Source organism: Natator depressus, chromosome 9 (assembly GCF_965152275.1).
Source record: "Natator depressus isolate rNatDep1 chromosome 9, rNatDep2.hap1, whole genome shotgun sequence".
Lineage (NCBI taxonomy): Eukaryota > Metazoa > Chordata > Testudines > Cheloniidae > Natator > Natator depressus.
Genome location: NC_134242.1, coordinates 99,434,591 through 99,447,799, shown reverse-complemented (window position 1 = coordinate 99,447,799; position 13,209 = coordinate 99,434,591). Strand labels below are relative to the sequence as shown.

The window sequence follows — 13,209 nt, the reverse complement described above, 5'->3', positions numbered from 1 at the left end:
GCTGGAGCAAAACCAGAATGTTTCAGCCCTCTTCCCCAGGCTGGACTTGTGTCAATGTCCATTTTCGGATGGATAGTGGAGCTGGTGACTTGGGGAGAGGGGTGGTCAGAGCACTCCCCTGGCATGTGGAAGACCAGGCTCTAGTCCCTGATTTGGAGTGAGCAGCTCTGAATTAGGTGGAGCAGGGACTCAAACCTGGCTCTTCCCAGTCCCAGTCAGTGCCCTAGCCAGGAGATAGAGTACGAGAGAGACTCTCTCTCCCCTTTCTGATGAAAATGTGGTCAAAAGTGATATGTCTCCACGACCTGGTTAGGCTGTGAGGGAACAGCAGAGGGCCATTCCCACCAGCTCTGTAAAGGGTGTTGTGTTTGGTGATCTGGTACTAGCAAGAAAGGCTGATCCAGCAGGCAGGGCACTGACAAACCTGGCTTCAATTCCCGGCTCAGGCTGCGTGTGGGCCCGCGGCAGGCCTGGCTGTGCCTCAGGGCTCGGCAGTGCAGTGGGACAGGAGTGCTGCCCTGCCCGCCAGGTGACTACAGTAATGGCCACGAGGTGTGCGGCTCACGTAAGCGCCTGAGAGAAGGGGCGAGAGAGCAGCCCCAAGTCTCCAGAACCCCAAAGTCACCAGAAGGGGGGCAGCTCCCTGCAGCAGCCCCCCCCCCCCCCCCCCGAGTGCTGCTTCTCTGGGGGCGGTATTTGATCATTACGGCCGAGGGCTGTCCGGGTCGTGGCAGGCAGGATCTGGAGGGCGGCCTGGACCTTCTGCCTGCCGGTTGCAAAGGCTGCAGCGGGCTGCTGGGCAGGTCTGAGGGAGCCGGTGCTCCAGAGCCAGGGGTCTATGCGGAGCAGCAAGAGGCACCTAGACGTGCTGGTGGTGGGGGCTGTGTCGTGCAGGCTGCGTGCAATGCGGGAAGCTACAGCAGGAGGAGCATGGAGCATTTGAGGCAGAGAAGAGCTTTCTGCCCTCTGGGCACATTTAAAGGCAGTGTTCAGCACTGGGCCGGACGATTCCCAGCGCCTGAGAGGGCAGCTGCGATTAGCCACTGGCAGCCTGCAGTGAGCAAACCCGAGAGCCATTGGCTGGTGGGCATTGCCCTGAGCCTGGGGTGCGCTCTGCATGGCAAGTGTCCCGTCTCGTTGGGAGGAGCGGTCACGTAGCCCCAGCGGAGGCGCCAGAGGAAAGCAGACTTCTAACAACAGGACAAAATGTTTGCAGCGCTTGTGAATGTTTAGCTTGCACCAATCCTCTTGCACGAGTGTCTTCAACTAAATAACGTACAAGTAAAAGAAGCACGAAATGGGAATGATGGGGAAGCACATTCATGTACACGATTTGCTGTGAGTTGTGTCTGGGTTTGAACATGCAGGCTTACAGCTCTGCCGTGCTTTTAGACCAAGGGCTTGTTGCTTTAACTCGTAGCATGATTCTTCTCGCTGCTCTGGGATTTGCTCTGCTGCAGACTTAGACTCTTGTGCATCATCTCACAAGCAATGTACCTGTTTTAAGACACTTGGGTAATGTATGTCCATACTGTGTATCAGAAGGCAGCAGCCTTCTGAGTTTTTCCTTCACTTACGAAGTAAATATTTTCCCTCTGTGAGTCCTCCTCAGAGTGTCCCCGGCTGCTTCCCACAGTCTACATTACCTTCTGCATATTTTACTCCCTTTGTTGACTTTCCTGTTGTTTCTTTAGTTAGCACAAATATCTACTGCTCTCTTGAATTTGTTGTCAAAGACTGAGAATCCTTTAAAGAAAGTGGGATTTCCCCCCTGAAAACCATTAATTACAGAGAGTGTATGTGTACTTCCCCAGTATAAGGAACCCACTATCTATGCCAGCAAAACAGCTCAATATGTTTATGCAAATTTCATTTTGTTCTTGTTTCTCTCCTTTTCTGATTCACTCTGTGTACTCACATGATCTTGGATGGGGGATTCGCAATCAGTTTTGCTGCCAAAAAAAAAAAAATCAACAAACTGGCAAGTGTTCATATTTCAGTCCTGGAGTTACGTAGGTTAAAGTCTCCTGGTGCAGACAACAGAATGTATTGGAAAGAAAGCAGAGAGCTGGAGGTGTTGCCTGCTAGAAGGAAAGTGGAATAAGGGACCACGTTATTCTATATCTATCTCCAGCTTGAGTTCCAACACTTTTAAGGTAAGTGGAAGTCACTTCTTGTTTACTTGTTTATCTACTGTAAAAAAAATTTGTTAAAAATACATTGCTTTACCTACAATGATGCGATGTGTCATGTTGCTTTAAATGGAAGCATAGCAAAAATAAGTAGAATACTTTACAAAAAATAAAATACAATGAAAATAAAAAATCTGAAATGAATCATTTAAGAGCAGACAGCTGGGCATGTAGAAACAGCTGGTGCTAATTCATGATAATTTATCTAAACGTAAACATAAAACAGTCCTGCTGACAGTAAATCAAACAGATAAGACTTCATGACTCTATTTCCAACACTTCATTCGGGTTTCAAGATACAGTAGGCATGAGAAAAAGATGATCTATACAGTTAAAAACCAAAAACCAAACCAGAGCCCTCACCATGGTGGAGGAACTGTTTAATAGTACACTGGATCTTAAACTCAGTTTATGTGACTTTAAGTGAAGAAGCATTCATCTGCTGCCAATTATATTCTTATTACATTATGATAACCATGTATTTAAAAGTTTGTTTTACCAGATTTTTCTAGGCAGTGTATTATTTACTGTAGTTTTAAAATATTTTGTGCAAACCATACATGATCATGCATGAGAAGAATTGACTAAAGTTGTTAGAATGATAGACAATACTGAGACTTTTTGAGGCTGTCATTCACCCTTGGTTAAATAAAACAGCATTGTTAGGGATAGACCCTGCAGCCCTTACCCCGTCAAAACTCCCAGTGTCTTACAGAGACCCTGGCTAAGTCTGAAATGGCTGCATTTATACCTTGCAAGGATTTTTAGTAGCATAAATATAAAGAGTTCCATGAGTATTTAAACAAACAGCAAATGTAGTTTTATCTTACGTAATGACAAATTATGGAATGTCATGGCGACGTCCTTTTTATTGGTTAAACTCTTACATAAGAATGGCCAGACTGGGTCAGACCAAAGATCCATCTAGCCCAGTATCCTGTCTACCGACAGTGGCCAATGCCAGGTGCCCCAGAGGGAATGAACAGAACAGGTAATCACCAAGTGATTACCATCCCCTGTCGCCCATTCCCAGCTTCTGACAATCAGAGGCTAGGGACGCCATCCTGGCTAATAGCCATTGATGGACCTATCCTCCATGAACTTATCTAGTTCGTTTTTGAACCCTGTTATAGTCTTGGCCTTTGCAACATCCTCTGGCAAGGAGTTCCACAGGTTGACTGTGCGTTATGTACAAACATATTTCCTTTTGTTTGTTGTAAACCTGCTGCCTATTAATTTCATTTGGTGACCCCTAGTTCTTGTGTTATGAGAAGGAGTAAATAACACTTCCTTATTTACTTTCTCCACACCAGTCATGATTTTGTAGACCTGAATCCCCCCTTAGTCGTCTCTTTTCCAAGCTGAAAAATCCCAGTTTTATTAATCTCTCCTCATACGGAAGCCGTTCCATACCCCTCATCATTTTTGTTGCCTTTTTCTGAACCTTTTCCAAGTCCAATATACAAAGCGATTAATGCTCTGCTGGGTGTGCAGATGGAATAAACATTGAATTGAAATTTCACATGAAGTAGGTCCCCGAAAGATGTGTGACCGAGGTCTGTCTTTTATTCCTATATTCATGGCTGTGTGGTGTACTTGCTCCTGCGCTGTATTACTGAACTGAAGGCCAGTCCTGCTCCCACTGAAGTCCACTGACTAAACTCCCACTGACTTCACTGGGAGCAGGAGCAGGCCCTTGCTTCCCTGACACGTTCTTCTCTCCCAGTGAATACACAGCACGGGGAGTGCACAAGTCATTGTGTGCCATTTGCAAGCCTTGTAGCCTTCTCCATGCCTTAATTGCCCACTCCATGAAATGGAGCTAATCCTCACCTCACTTGTGAGGTGGCTGGGAGGCGAGATGAATGTTTGTAAAGCTCTGTGAGCGCTTTGCGTGGACGTGCAAAGAATGATTGTTTTCTGTCAGCTGTGAGAAAGATGGGAAACAGGATGAGCACGTGGAGAAAAGGATCAGGAGGAGCCCAGCCTGGGCCTTGTCCTGAATCAAAGGACTTTCCCTTCTTCTGCCCACAACAAGAACCTCCTCAGAATCTCAGGAAAAAACCCAGAACCTCAGCCCTTTGCTAGGCCTAATTAGGACGTACCATCACCCCTCTCTGGTGCTAATTGCACCCTGTCATTGGGATAGAAGCTCTAAGAATAGCAACGGTGATTTTGTTGGCTACATGTGGCTCTAACACTTGTTTTATAATCTGCAGGGGAACAATGTGGTGATAAAGGTGTCTCTAGCACAAGCATTTCCAGCAGTGACTATCTCCTCGCCAATACCCAAGATGTACAGTAATTACTCCAGGCTCAACACTACGGAAGAAACGCTTCAAGATGTACATTACTCTGCTACAAACGTATCGACTGAGCAGATGTCTCCCTCCTCCTGTCCACTTCTATATTCAGATTATCAATTTACACTGATTCCGGTGCTCTACTGCGTTATCTTTATCCTCGGGCTTGCTGGCAACAGCGTGGTGGTCGTGGTACTCTGTCGCCACCACGGCCCTAAGACCGTTGCTAATATTTACATTTTCAATCTGGCCATGGCCGATCTGTTGTGCCTGGCCACACTCCCCCTTTGGTCAGCCTATTATGCCTATGGATACAACTGGCTTTTTGGATCTGTGATGTGCAAAATTTCAAGTTCCGTTCTGTCTCTGAACATGTTTGCAAGTATATTTTTCATCACCTGCATGAGCATGGACCGGTACCGGGCTATTGTCTATCCTATTCGGTCGCAAAGGAGAACACTGCAGCAAGCGTCGTTGATAGCATTACTTGTTTGGGGCCTAGCTTGTTTGTCTTCCCTGCCAACGTTTTATTTCCGTGACATGTACTTCATTGAAAGCTTGGGGGTGAATGCTTGCATTATGGCTTTTCCCTATGAGAAGTATGCAAAGTGGTCTGCTGGAACAGCCTTAATGAAAAACACTCTTGGCTTTTTGATTCCTTTAATTGTCATAGCCACATGCTACGTGTGGATCTGGATGCACTTAATGAAAGCACAGGAATTTAGGAAAAACAAACAAAAAAGAGACAAAGTCTTGAAGCTGGTGGCTGCAGTTGTTGTGGCTTTCTTAATTTGCTGGCTTCCATTCCACATTTTAACCTTTTTGGATGCCCTGGCTCGGATGAACATCATTAATAACTGTGACATTATAACAGCCATTGACACTACTTTGCCTTTTGGCATCTGCCTGGGATTTGCAAACAGCTGCATCAACCCTTTGTTGTACTGTTTCATTGGACACCAGTTCCAAGAGAAGCTCCAACATCTCTTTAAGCTGCGAGTCTATCAGTTTAACAGCACCAGACAAAGCTCTTCCTCAAGAAAAGGGAGTTGCCTTAAAGAGGCTGAGACCCCTGGGGACTGTGACAAAGAAAGATTGAACTGTAAACCAACACCGTAGGTAGCAAACAGGGTTTCTTTGGGGGCATCTGGGCGCTCTGAATGCCACAACATGTCCTCTTTTTTCCCTCCATTTTCCAGATTTTCTGGTACAAAATGTTCAAAGGAGAATTTATTTTAATGTACCGAGTCATCTACTTTACCTGTCTTTTGGCAAAGAGCAATGACTGTAGAATTTTTACATAAGGTGTAATGTCTATAAAATCAACCTATACATGACGATTTAAAACATAGGCTTGTATGTAGCTGGGGGCATGTGAATGCTGTTTAATACGACATAGGAAAGGGTGACCAAAAATAATGCTAATAAGAGACTGTGCAATAGAGAAAACTGTGACTATCACACCCCCTCATTAAAATCTCTTCCTGAAGGAAATAGTTTGGCATGACAAAAACCTGTCAATCATGCTGTAAAATAAGTAAAATACAGATATTACTGTACCTGTTGGTAAGAAAAGATTTTGTTCTGTATTTCATTTAGTGAAACTATTTGATGAAGAGATCAGATTATTCATGCGTTCTGAAAGAACCCTCCCTGCAACATTGTGAAAACACTGGACTTATTTCCTGTTTGTTTGGATCTGGGACCATTGCAGCAAATAGACAGGAATTGGATCAAAACCAAAACCTTTCAAACCTTGTCCCCAAGCCAGAACTGTTGAAAAATCTATTTTTGGAGGGGAACCTTTTGATTTAGGAGAGCTTTTTGGGTGGAGCAAGAGATACACATGCTCTACAGCCTGGCGGGTGTTGCAGGCTGGGATGTGGGAGACCTAAATTCCTGATCTTCCTGACGGAGAGCAGAGTTTTCCATCCCGGGTCACTCAGAATCAGGCAGAGTAGCGAGTCGGGCTCCCAGCCATTGTCCTAGGCATCAGAGTCAGTGATACTGACCCATCACAGAACCAGGTACAGCTCCAAGAAACATTCTGGGTTAGCCAAGATTTCATGTTGTCAGCAATGTTCTGACCCGTGCTACAAATGAGCAGGGCGCTGGTTGATTCTGGTGGAGCTGGCGGTTAATTGCTTAGCAATTACTGAAACCCAGAGTGGCGCTATAGCCACACGCATAATCATATTTGGATAATTGCCTGGTATTTAAAGGGACAGGGTCACGGAACGGATACTGAGCTTTTGATCTCCAAATCGCCCCTTGCAAGGTCAGTAATTAGGGGCAATATTTGGCTCCTTTCTCGTTCTCTGCAGAGAGGCCAAGCACTGAATGAATCCGCAGTTACACACTAGAAATGTGAATGGGCCCCTCCAGCGCCCCCGCTCTCAGAATAAGAGTCGTACGTCTATCTTGTCGGTGTGGCACCTTTTACAAGCACTACATTCCTGCTGCAGTCTCACTGCCAGCTTGCAGAGGCCAAACCGAAACGTTGTTTGGATTGAGAAACAGTCTGTGCCCCACATTTGAATCCAACTACACTGAAATCTGTAGCCATATGCGAATAATTAATAGCAACCCCTGTGTGTGACCCAGCAGCAGCCATGTGGAAACTCCCCCTGCAGAAGATTAACACACACAGCCTGGGGTTCACTATTACTCCCTTTGGTGATTTGCACAGCTCTGACGGGGGACCTCTGGATAGGGTGGGACTTGTCTGCTACACAGATACGGTAAGGGTAATTTATAAGCACTGAGGGCCAGTTTCTGCCCTCAGTTGCACCCACGATACGCTGTAAACCAATGGAATTGTGTGCGTGCCACAGAGGGTGGAATGTAGTGCAGGAACTCCTGCTGTCAAGGATATTCATTCCCCCCCCCCCCCCCCCCCGCAGACTGATTGCACTGTTTGTTTCTGCAGTTGCATGGAGATTAAGAACATAAGAACAGCCACACTGGGTCAAACCAATGGTCCATCTAGCCCAGTATGCTGTCTCCCAATGCCATATGCTTCAGAGGGAATGAACAGAATAGGGCAATCATCAGGTGATCCGTCCCCTGCCATCCAGTCCCAGCATCTGGCAGTCAGAGGCCTAGGGACACCCAGAGCATGGGGTTGCATCCTTGACCATTTTGGCTAAAAGCTGAAGCTGGGCCTGTCTGCCATGAATTTATCCAATTCTTTTTTTGAATCCAGTTATAGTTTTGGTCTTCACAGCATCCCCTGGCAATGAGTTCCACAGGTTGGCTGTGTGCTGTGCGAAGAAGTACTTCCTTTTGTTTGCTTTAATCCTGCTGCCTATTAATTTCAGTGAATGACCCCTAGTGCTTGTGTTACGTGAAGGTGTAAATAACATTTCCTTATTCAATTTTTCCACACCATTCATGATTTTATAGACCTCTGTCATTTCCCCCCTTAGCCGTCTCTTTCCCAAGCTCACCAGTCCCCGGCTTTCTAATCTCCCCTCATATGGAAGCGGTTCCATTCTCTGCTGAGGGGCAGCTCCCAGCTGTGGGTTAGAATACTGGGTTTAGTCAGAGAGCTAGAGCAGGACAAAATAAATAGCCCTGGGCCCCAGGGAGCAGCTCCTGGGTGGGACGGGGGCCCCTCGGCACATGGATCTCCTCAGGCCTATGCACAGAGATGGTCAAGCTGCCTCTGCACCGATTCCTCTTCATCGCTCTCTGGCGCTGGGGATCCTTGAGTGGCGAGGGGCATGAAAGAAGGGGTGAGGGAGATGTGCATGGACCTATCCCTTGGGGGAATGCGCAAGGAGACAGTACTCGCACTTCTAAGGAGCCCCTCCCCCCTGTGCGGCCCCTCCCACAGAGAAGTCTGAGGGGTGGCCAAAGATGGGAGCAGGGACCCCAGAACCAATGCAGAGACAAAGGGTCTCTGGCAGATCCCCTGGGACTGTGGGGTTTGAGGGGAGAACCCTCTGCTCCTTTGAATAAGTCATCTCTCAACTCCTCCTCTCCCCACACTGAAAGGGAGACCCTGCGGGAGCTGTATGCAGGGATTTCACCGTGTTTCCCCCTGGAGGGGTGCAGGGGGCAGAACTGAGGGGGGGGGTTTCTACGTTACAGGGTCTGGCTTTGTCCTCACCAGCACTAAAACCCCCAATTTCCAGTTTCCTGCTCCCAGCTGCACTGCACTCCCGTCTGCTTTAACGAACTGCGCGAGCCTCCAGTTGGGCATCCTGTCTGTGCCGCTGAGCGGAGAAAGCAAAGGCCAAGAACAGCCAGTCGTGGGCACAGGCATTGTGGCGGTAAGTGACTTGTTTGCATAAAGTACACAATAAGACAGCAATGTTTAGTACAGCGTGTTCTCCTGGAGTGGCCAGCAAGCCTGAGCATGTCTTGGCACCCACTCAGCAAGCTTGTCCATTTCCTCTTGATTTATTTCAGACAAGAATATCATCTTGCCATCCCACAGCTGGCTCGTGTTATGTGGACACCCCTCCCTGCAGCCTGGTCCACATGGGCTGAGATGCAACCAAGCTGTTGTAAAGGGAAATGAATGGCCTGATTGCTGAAATCTTTCCCCAGAAAAGTGATTACATTTTAGTGTAACCTGAGGCTTCCCTCCGTGGACGTGCATGAACCCCAAAGCATTTGAACTACAAATCCCTGAAGCCCGCTCTTCCTGCAGCCAGTCAAGCTGGGCTTAGGCCTGCGCATAGTCAGATTGCATCTGCTCACCAGCTGCTGTTGGTCTTTGTCTGGCTATGGTGACAGAGCAGATCTCCACGCTAGGGCTTTCAGTGGCCATTGCCAGCACTGGTGCTGTTGACAGGTTTGCAGGCTCAGCCAGAATTTGTCAGCGCTGCAGCTGAGCGATTGTTCATGGGCTCTGATGGCTCTCCCAGGTAGAGTAACTTCCATCAGCCCCTTTTAGTCAATTTCTATTTGTGGCCACTAAGGGGGGCAGTGACATGGTTTGGGCTGTGATGTCAGGGAGTAGCCGCTGACCCTCAGGGGCTGTTTAACTTGCTCAGTGTTTTCAGAGACTGGCTGCGGTGAGAACTGAAACTCCAGCCAGCTCAGACCTCGGTGATGCTGGTGGGAAGGGGAAACCGATGAGGTGATCTCAGCCAGTTCAGGTCAGAGGCTAGTTTGCCTTTCCTTTGGGTCTAAATCCTGTATGGTGCTGTCCCCGTTTGCGGGAAATGTTGGCCTTGAAAATCCCTTCCCATTCCGAAGCGGAAGGAAAGACCAAGCGACCCAAAACCTTCACCAAACGAAACATTCCGACGAGTTCCAAGCCGGGAATGTTCAAATGTAAAATTGCAGTTTTCTCATGAATTGTTTCATTCTGATCAAAACTGACAAGTTTCCATTTTGATTCTCCCAACTGAAAAATCAAAAAATTGATGGAAAGTGACATTTTTCCTGTGGAAAAGTTTGATTTAGAGAAAACCACATTTTCTGAAAGGAAATTTTTTTTAGGCACAAAATGTCCTGCACCTCTAGGCCTAGTGGATGTGGGCTGCTTTTGGAAGTCCATATAGCAGTGATGACCATGTGTGCATTTGTCTACCTGTGTTTGGATGGGTGTTTGAAACCTTTCTTCTCCCAGGCCAGCTCCCCAGGTGTACTTCAGCCATTGTTGCCTCCAGTCCGGATTATGATGATGCACTCTCTCTCACTGTTTCTGAGCACCTGCATCTCTATAGTCCAAGGGAAAGGAGGATTAAAGATTACACAGCTTCTCTCTGCCCAGAGATGGATAATCAAACCTGCACTGTCTTGTTTATGTCACATGGCAGCTCCTGCAGCCTGTAACCTCCTGTATAGGTTAACCCCACTGATTTGAAATCAGCATGGGCTTTGTATCCTTCCCAATAGGGTACATTAGAGCTGGCTAAAATCTGTCAGCCAAAAAACTTTCTGGTTGGAAAATGTGATTTTTGTCACAATCAGCATTGTTGGCAAGAAAATGTTGATTTCTCCAGTTTTTCAAATTGAAAAAATCCAAACTGTTTGTTTGTTTTTTGTTTTGTTTCAAAGCAACATTTTGAAACAAGAACAACCACAAAAATCATTTTGCTTTTACTTAAAATGCAATTTCATTTTGGTTTTGGAAACCCAGAAATTTCAGTTTTCCATTTGATCTGGCTACTTTAGTGTTCCCCACCCTATTTCCTTCCAATTTTTACTTTCCCCTTTTTCCCCCAAGGAAGAAGGGGAGGAAAAAGGGAGAATGAGGGGAAAAACATTTTTCTATGTGGTTTGATGTTTTGAACTGAAAAAGTGGGTGTGGGAGGAGGAGGAAAGGGGGAAAAGGGGGAATTTAGAAGTATCCTGCATTTCATTTCAAAGGGTCTTGCAGGAAAAGCAAAATTTTACAATGGAAAACTTTGAAAGGGAATTTTTCCCATGGAAAATTCTTCTGGTGTCCTCCTCTGTCTTCAGAAATGCCTACTCCTGAGAACCGGAGATTAGCGTCTTGTTAGCATCGGACTTTAGCAGTCAGCAGTACTTCTTCCCTAAGGCATCTCTGCTGGTTTCTACCACTGGCAGACGTGACCAATGAATTGTACCAGTTCCACTCTAACTACCAAGACTGACAGGACGTCTTCCAGAATCTAGACATCACGGACTGAGATGGGAGACAGCTTAACGCACTGGAGCATTTATCAGACCCACATCCAAGTGAAATAAAAGCCGGTGGCGGTGTCAGTCCACGGAGCTTAGATTTCACAACAATGGGCTTGATCCTGGCTGAGCACCCGGAAATCCCCCTGAAGTCAGTGGTGACTGAAGATCCGCAGTACCGCACAGAGCTCTTAGCGTGTTATATGATTGAGTGACACCTCGGTCACCATGCCCGGAGCCTCAGCTCCTCGTCTACTTACGCCACGCCTGCCAGAAGATGCTGATGTGGCAGGACGGTTTTGAGCTGTGTGAAAAGGGGCTTTGGCCTCTCCCTGTTTTGGTCAAAGAGGAGAGATGGCAAATCCAGGGGAGATCCCCTCGGCAGTCTGGCCCAGAGTTAGTAGTGCAAGACATAGACAGAGTCTCTGATGGACTCCAGCCTTGGTCTTGAATGAAACACTTTGGGGCCTAGGGCAAAGACTCTGGGGAGGTCAGAGTTCATTTTTTTTTCCTCTCAGCTGGGTTGGCTATTTTTGAGAGTGTCCCTCTATTTGATCCTCCTGTCCCTGTTGGAATAGTCTTATAACAGTCCAGAGAACATTGTTCCTAGAGGATATTTACACTAGAATTCTAGGCTGTGGCTATTTAAGGAATTTTATAGGGTGGTTTAAAAATTCTATACGAAGCACGTAACTTAAAAAAAAAAAAAAGCGATTTCTTTTTAGAGGAGTTTCCATAGACGCCTATTCAGTCAGTCCCTTTGGAATTGAGAGGAGTTTTTAAGGGGCATGATCACAGTTCTGAGTGATACTTTCTGTAGCTTTCTCGTTTGACACACTGTTTGTATCTGATGCTACATGCCGAGACATAGTTTGTATCTAACAGTATAAGTTACCAGTGCAGCTCCATTAATTTCAATAGGGTTACTCTGGCATGAAATAGGAGTAACACTGAGGTGGCTTGGGACTCTTAAATCTACCGACTTAGAATGGGATCCAGCTGCATATACACAGCTCACTCCTCCCAGCTGGCAACCAGCAGTTCATAAGTGTAAGCAAACAAAAGTTTACAGTGCTACAAGCTGTATCTTTAAAGCAAAGATGCCTGGCTGAGGGATGCCAAGATTCAGTCTGGGGCTTGTTTTGAGAATGTTAAGTTCAAATATTTGATTAGTTTTTACAGTAAATACAAGAAAATCAATCAGAACCGAATGAACTGCTATAGTTCAAATGTTAAGTATCAAATGCAGATGCCAAACTGACATGACAGAGAGAGAGAACAAGCTACAGTATGAGAATCTTCCCTGAGGCTAAAAGAGAAAATACAGAGACGTGTGAGCCAAACTGCAGGGCACATCCCCAACATGAAAGAGAAATGGGAAACCTGAATTAAAAATAGATACATGTGAAGATTTATTGGGGATATAAGGTAGGATGCAATTGACTATTGTGGGGTTGTACATTTATGTAATGGGCATAACAAAAGAGAAAGATGCCACACTATTCATATTATAGACAATGTGCAAATAAGATGGGGAGGGAATCCTATAAATAAAACATTATTTCTACTTCTGTTGTGTTGTCCACAGTTCTTTGGCTTTGTTGCAAAGCATTATCCATATATCCTCCTTTCTGTAACTTCAAAATATGAGTTTATCCAGAACATCCTATGCAAAGTCTATCTGTTCTGGTTGGTATAGCTGAAACGGGGATTTTCAGTCTCTAACAATGGTATGTCACCCCTTTGCCAGAAGCCTGCATCTTTCGTTCACAATTTGAACCAGCGTACCAGGTTTTTCTATAAAGTTTTGCCACAAGATGGCAGGCACGTGCCTATCACCTGAACTCTGAGTCTAACCAAAACTGAAGCCTGGTATTTGGAAACAATTTTTTTCCCCTACAGTTTTTTAAACTGTGATTTAGGCCTTGACTGCTACGTGCAATTCACACTGTGGTCACCCGTGTCTGAGAGAGATTCTCAACCTCATTGATTTATTGCAAATATTTCACACAACACATGGCATTTTAAAGTTACTGTATGGAATTTCTTATGTCTAGTGACGTTCAGAAACTCACTTCATCAGATAATACAGATCCTCACAGCAAAAT

The 13,209-nt window shown here is 46.0% G+C and overlaps 1 protein-coding gene across 1 annotated transcript; it reads left to right on the top strand.

Moving 5' to 3' along the window:
• The first annotated feature begins 1,701 nt into the window (after positions 1 to 1,701).
• AGTR2 (angiotensin II receptor type 2) lies at positions 1,702 to 6,261 on the top strand. The gene is made up of 2 exons (XM_074963213.1): positions 1,702 to 2,156; positions 4,412 to 6,261. The coding sequence occupies exon 2, from the start codon at positions 4,487 to 4,489 to the stop codon at positions 5,612 to 5,614; it is 1,128 nt and encodes a 375-aa protein (XP_074819314.1). The 5' UTR covers positions 1,702 to 2,156; positions 4,412 to 4,486; the 3' UTR covers positions 5,615 to 6,261.
• Positions 6,262 to 13,209: the final 6,948 nt, after the last annotated feature.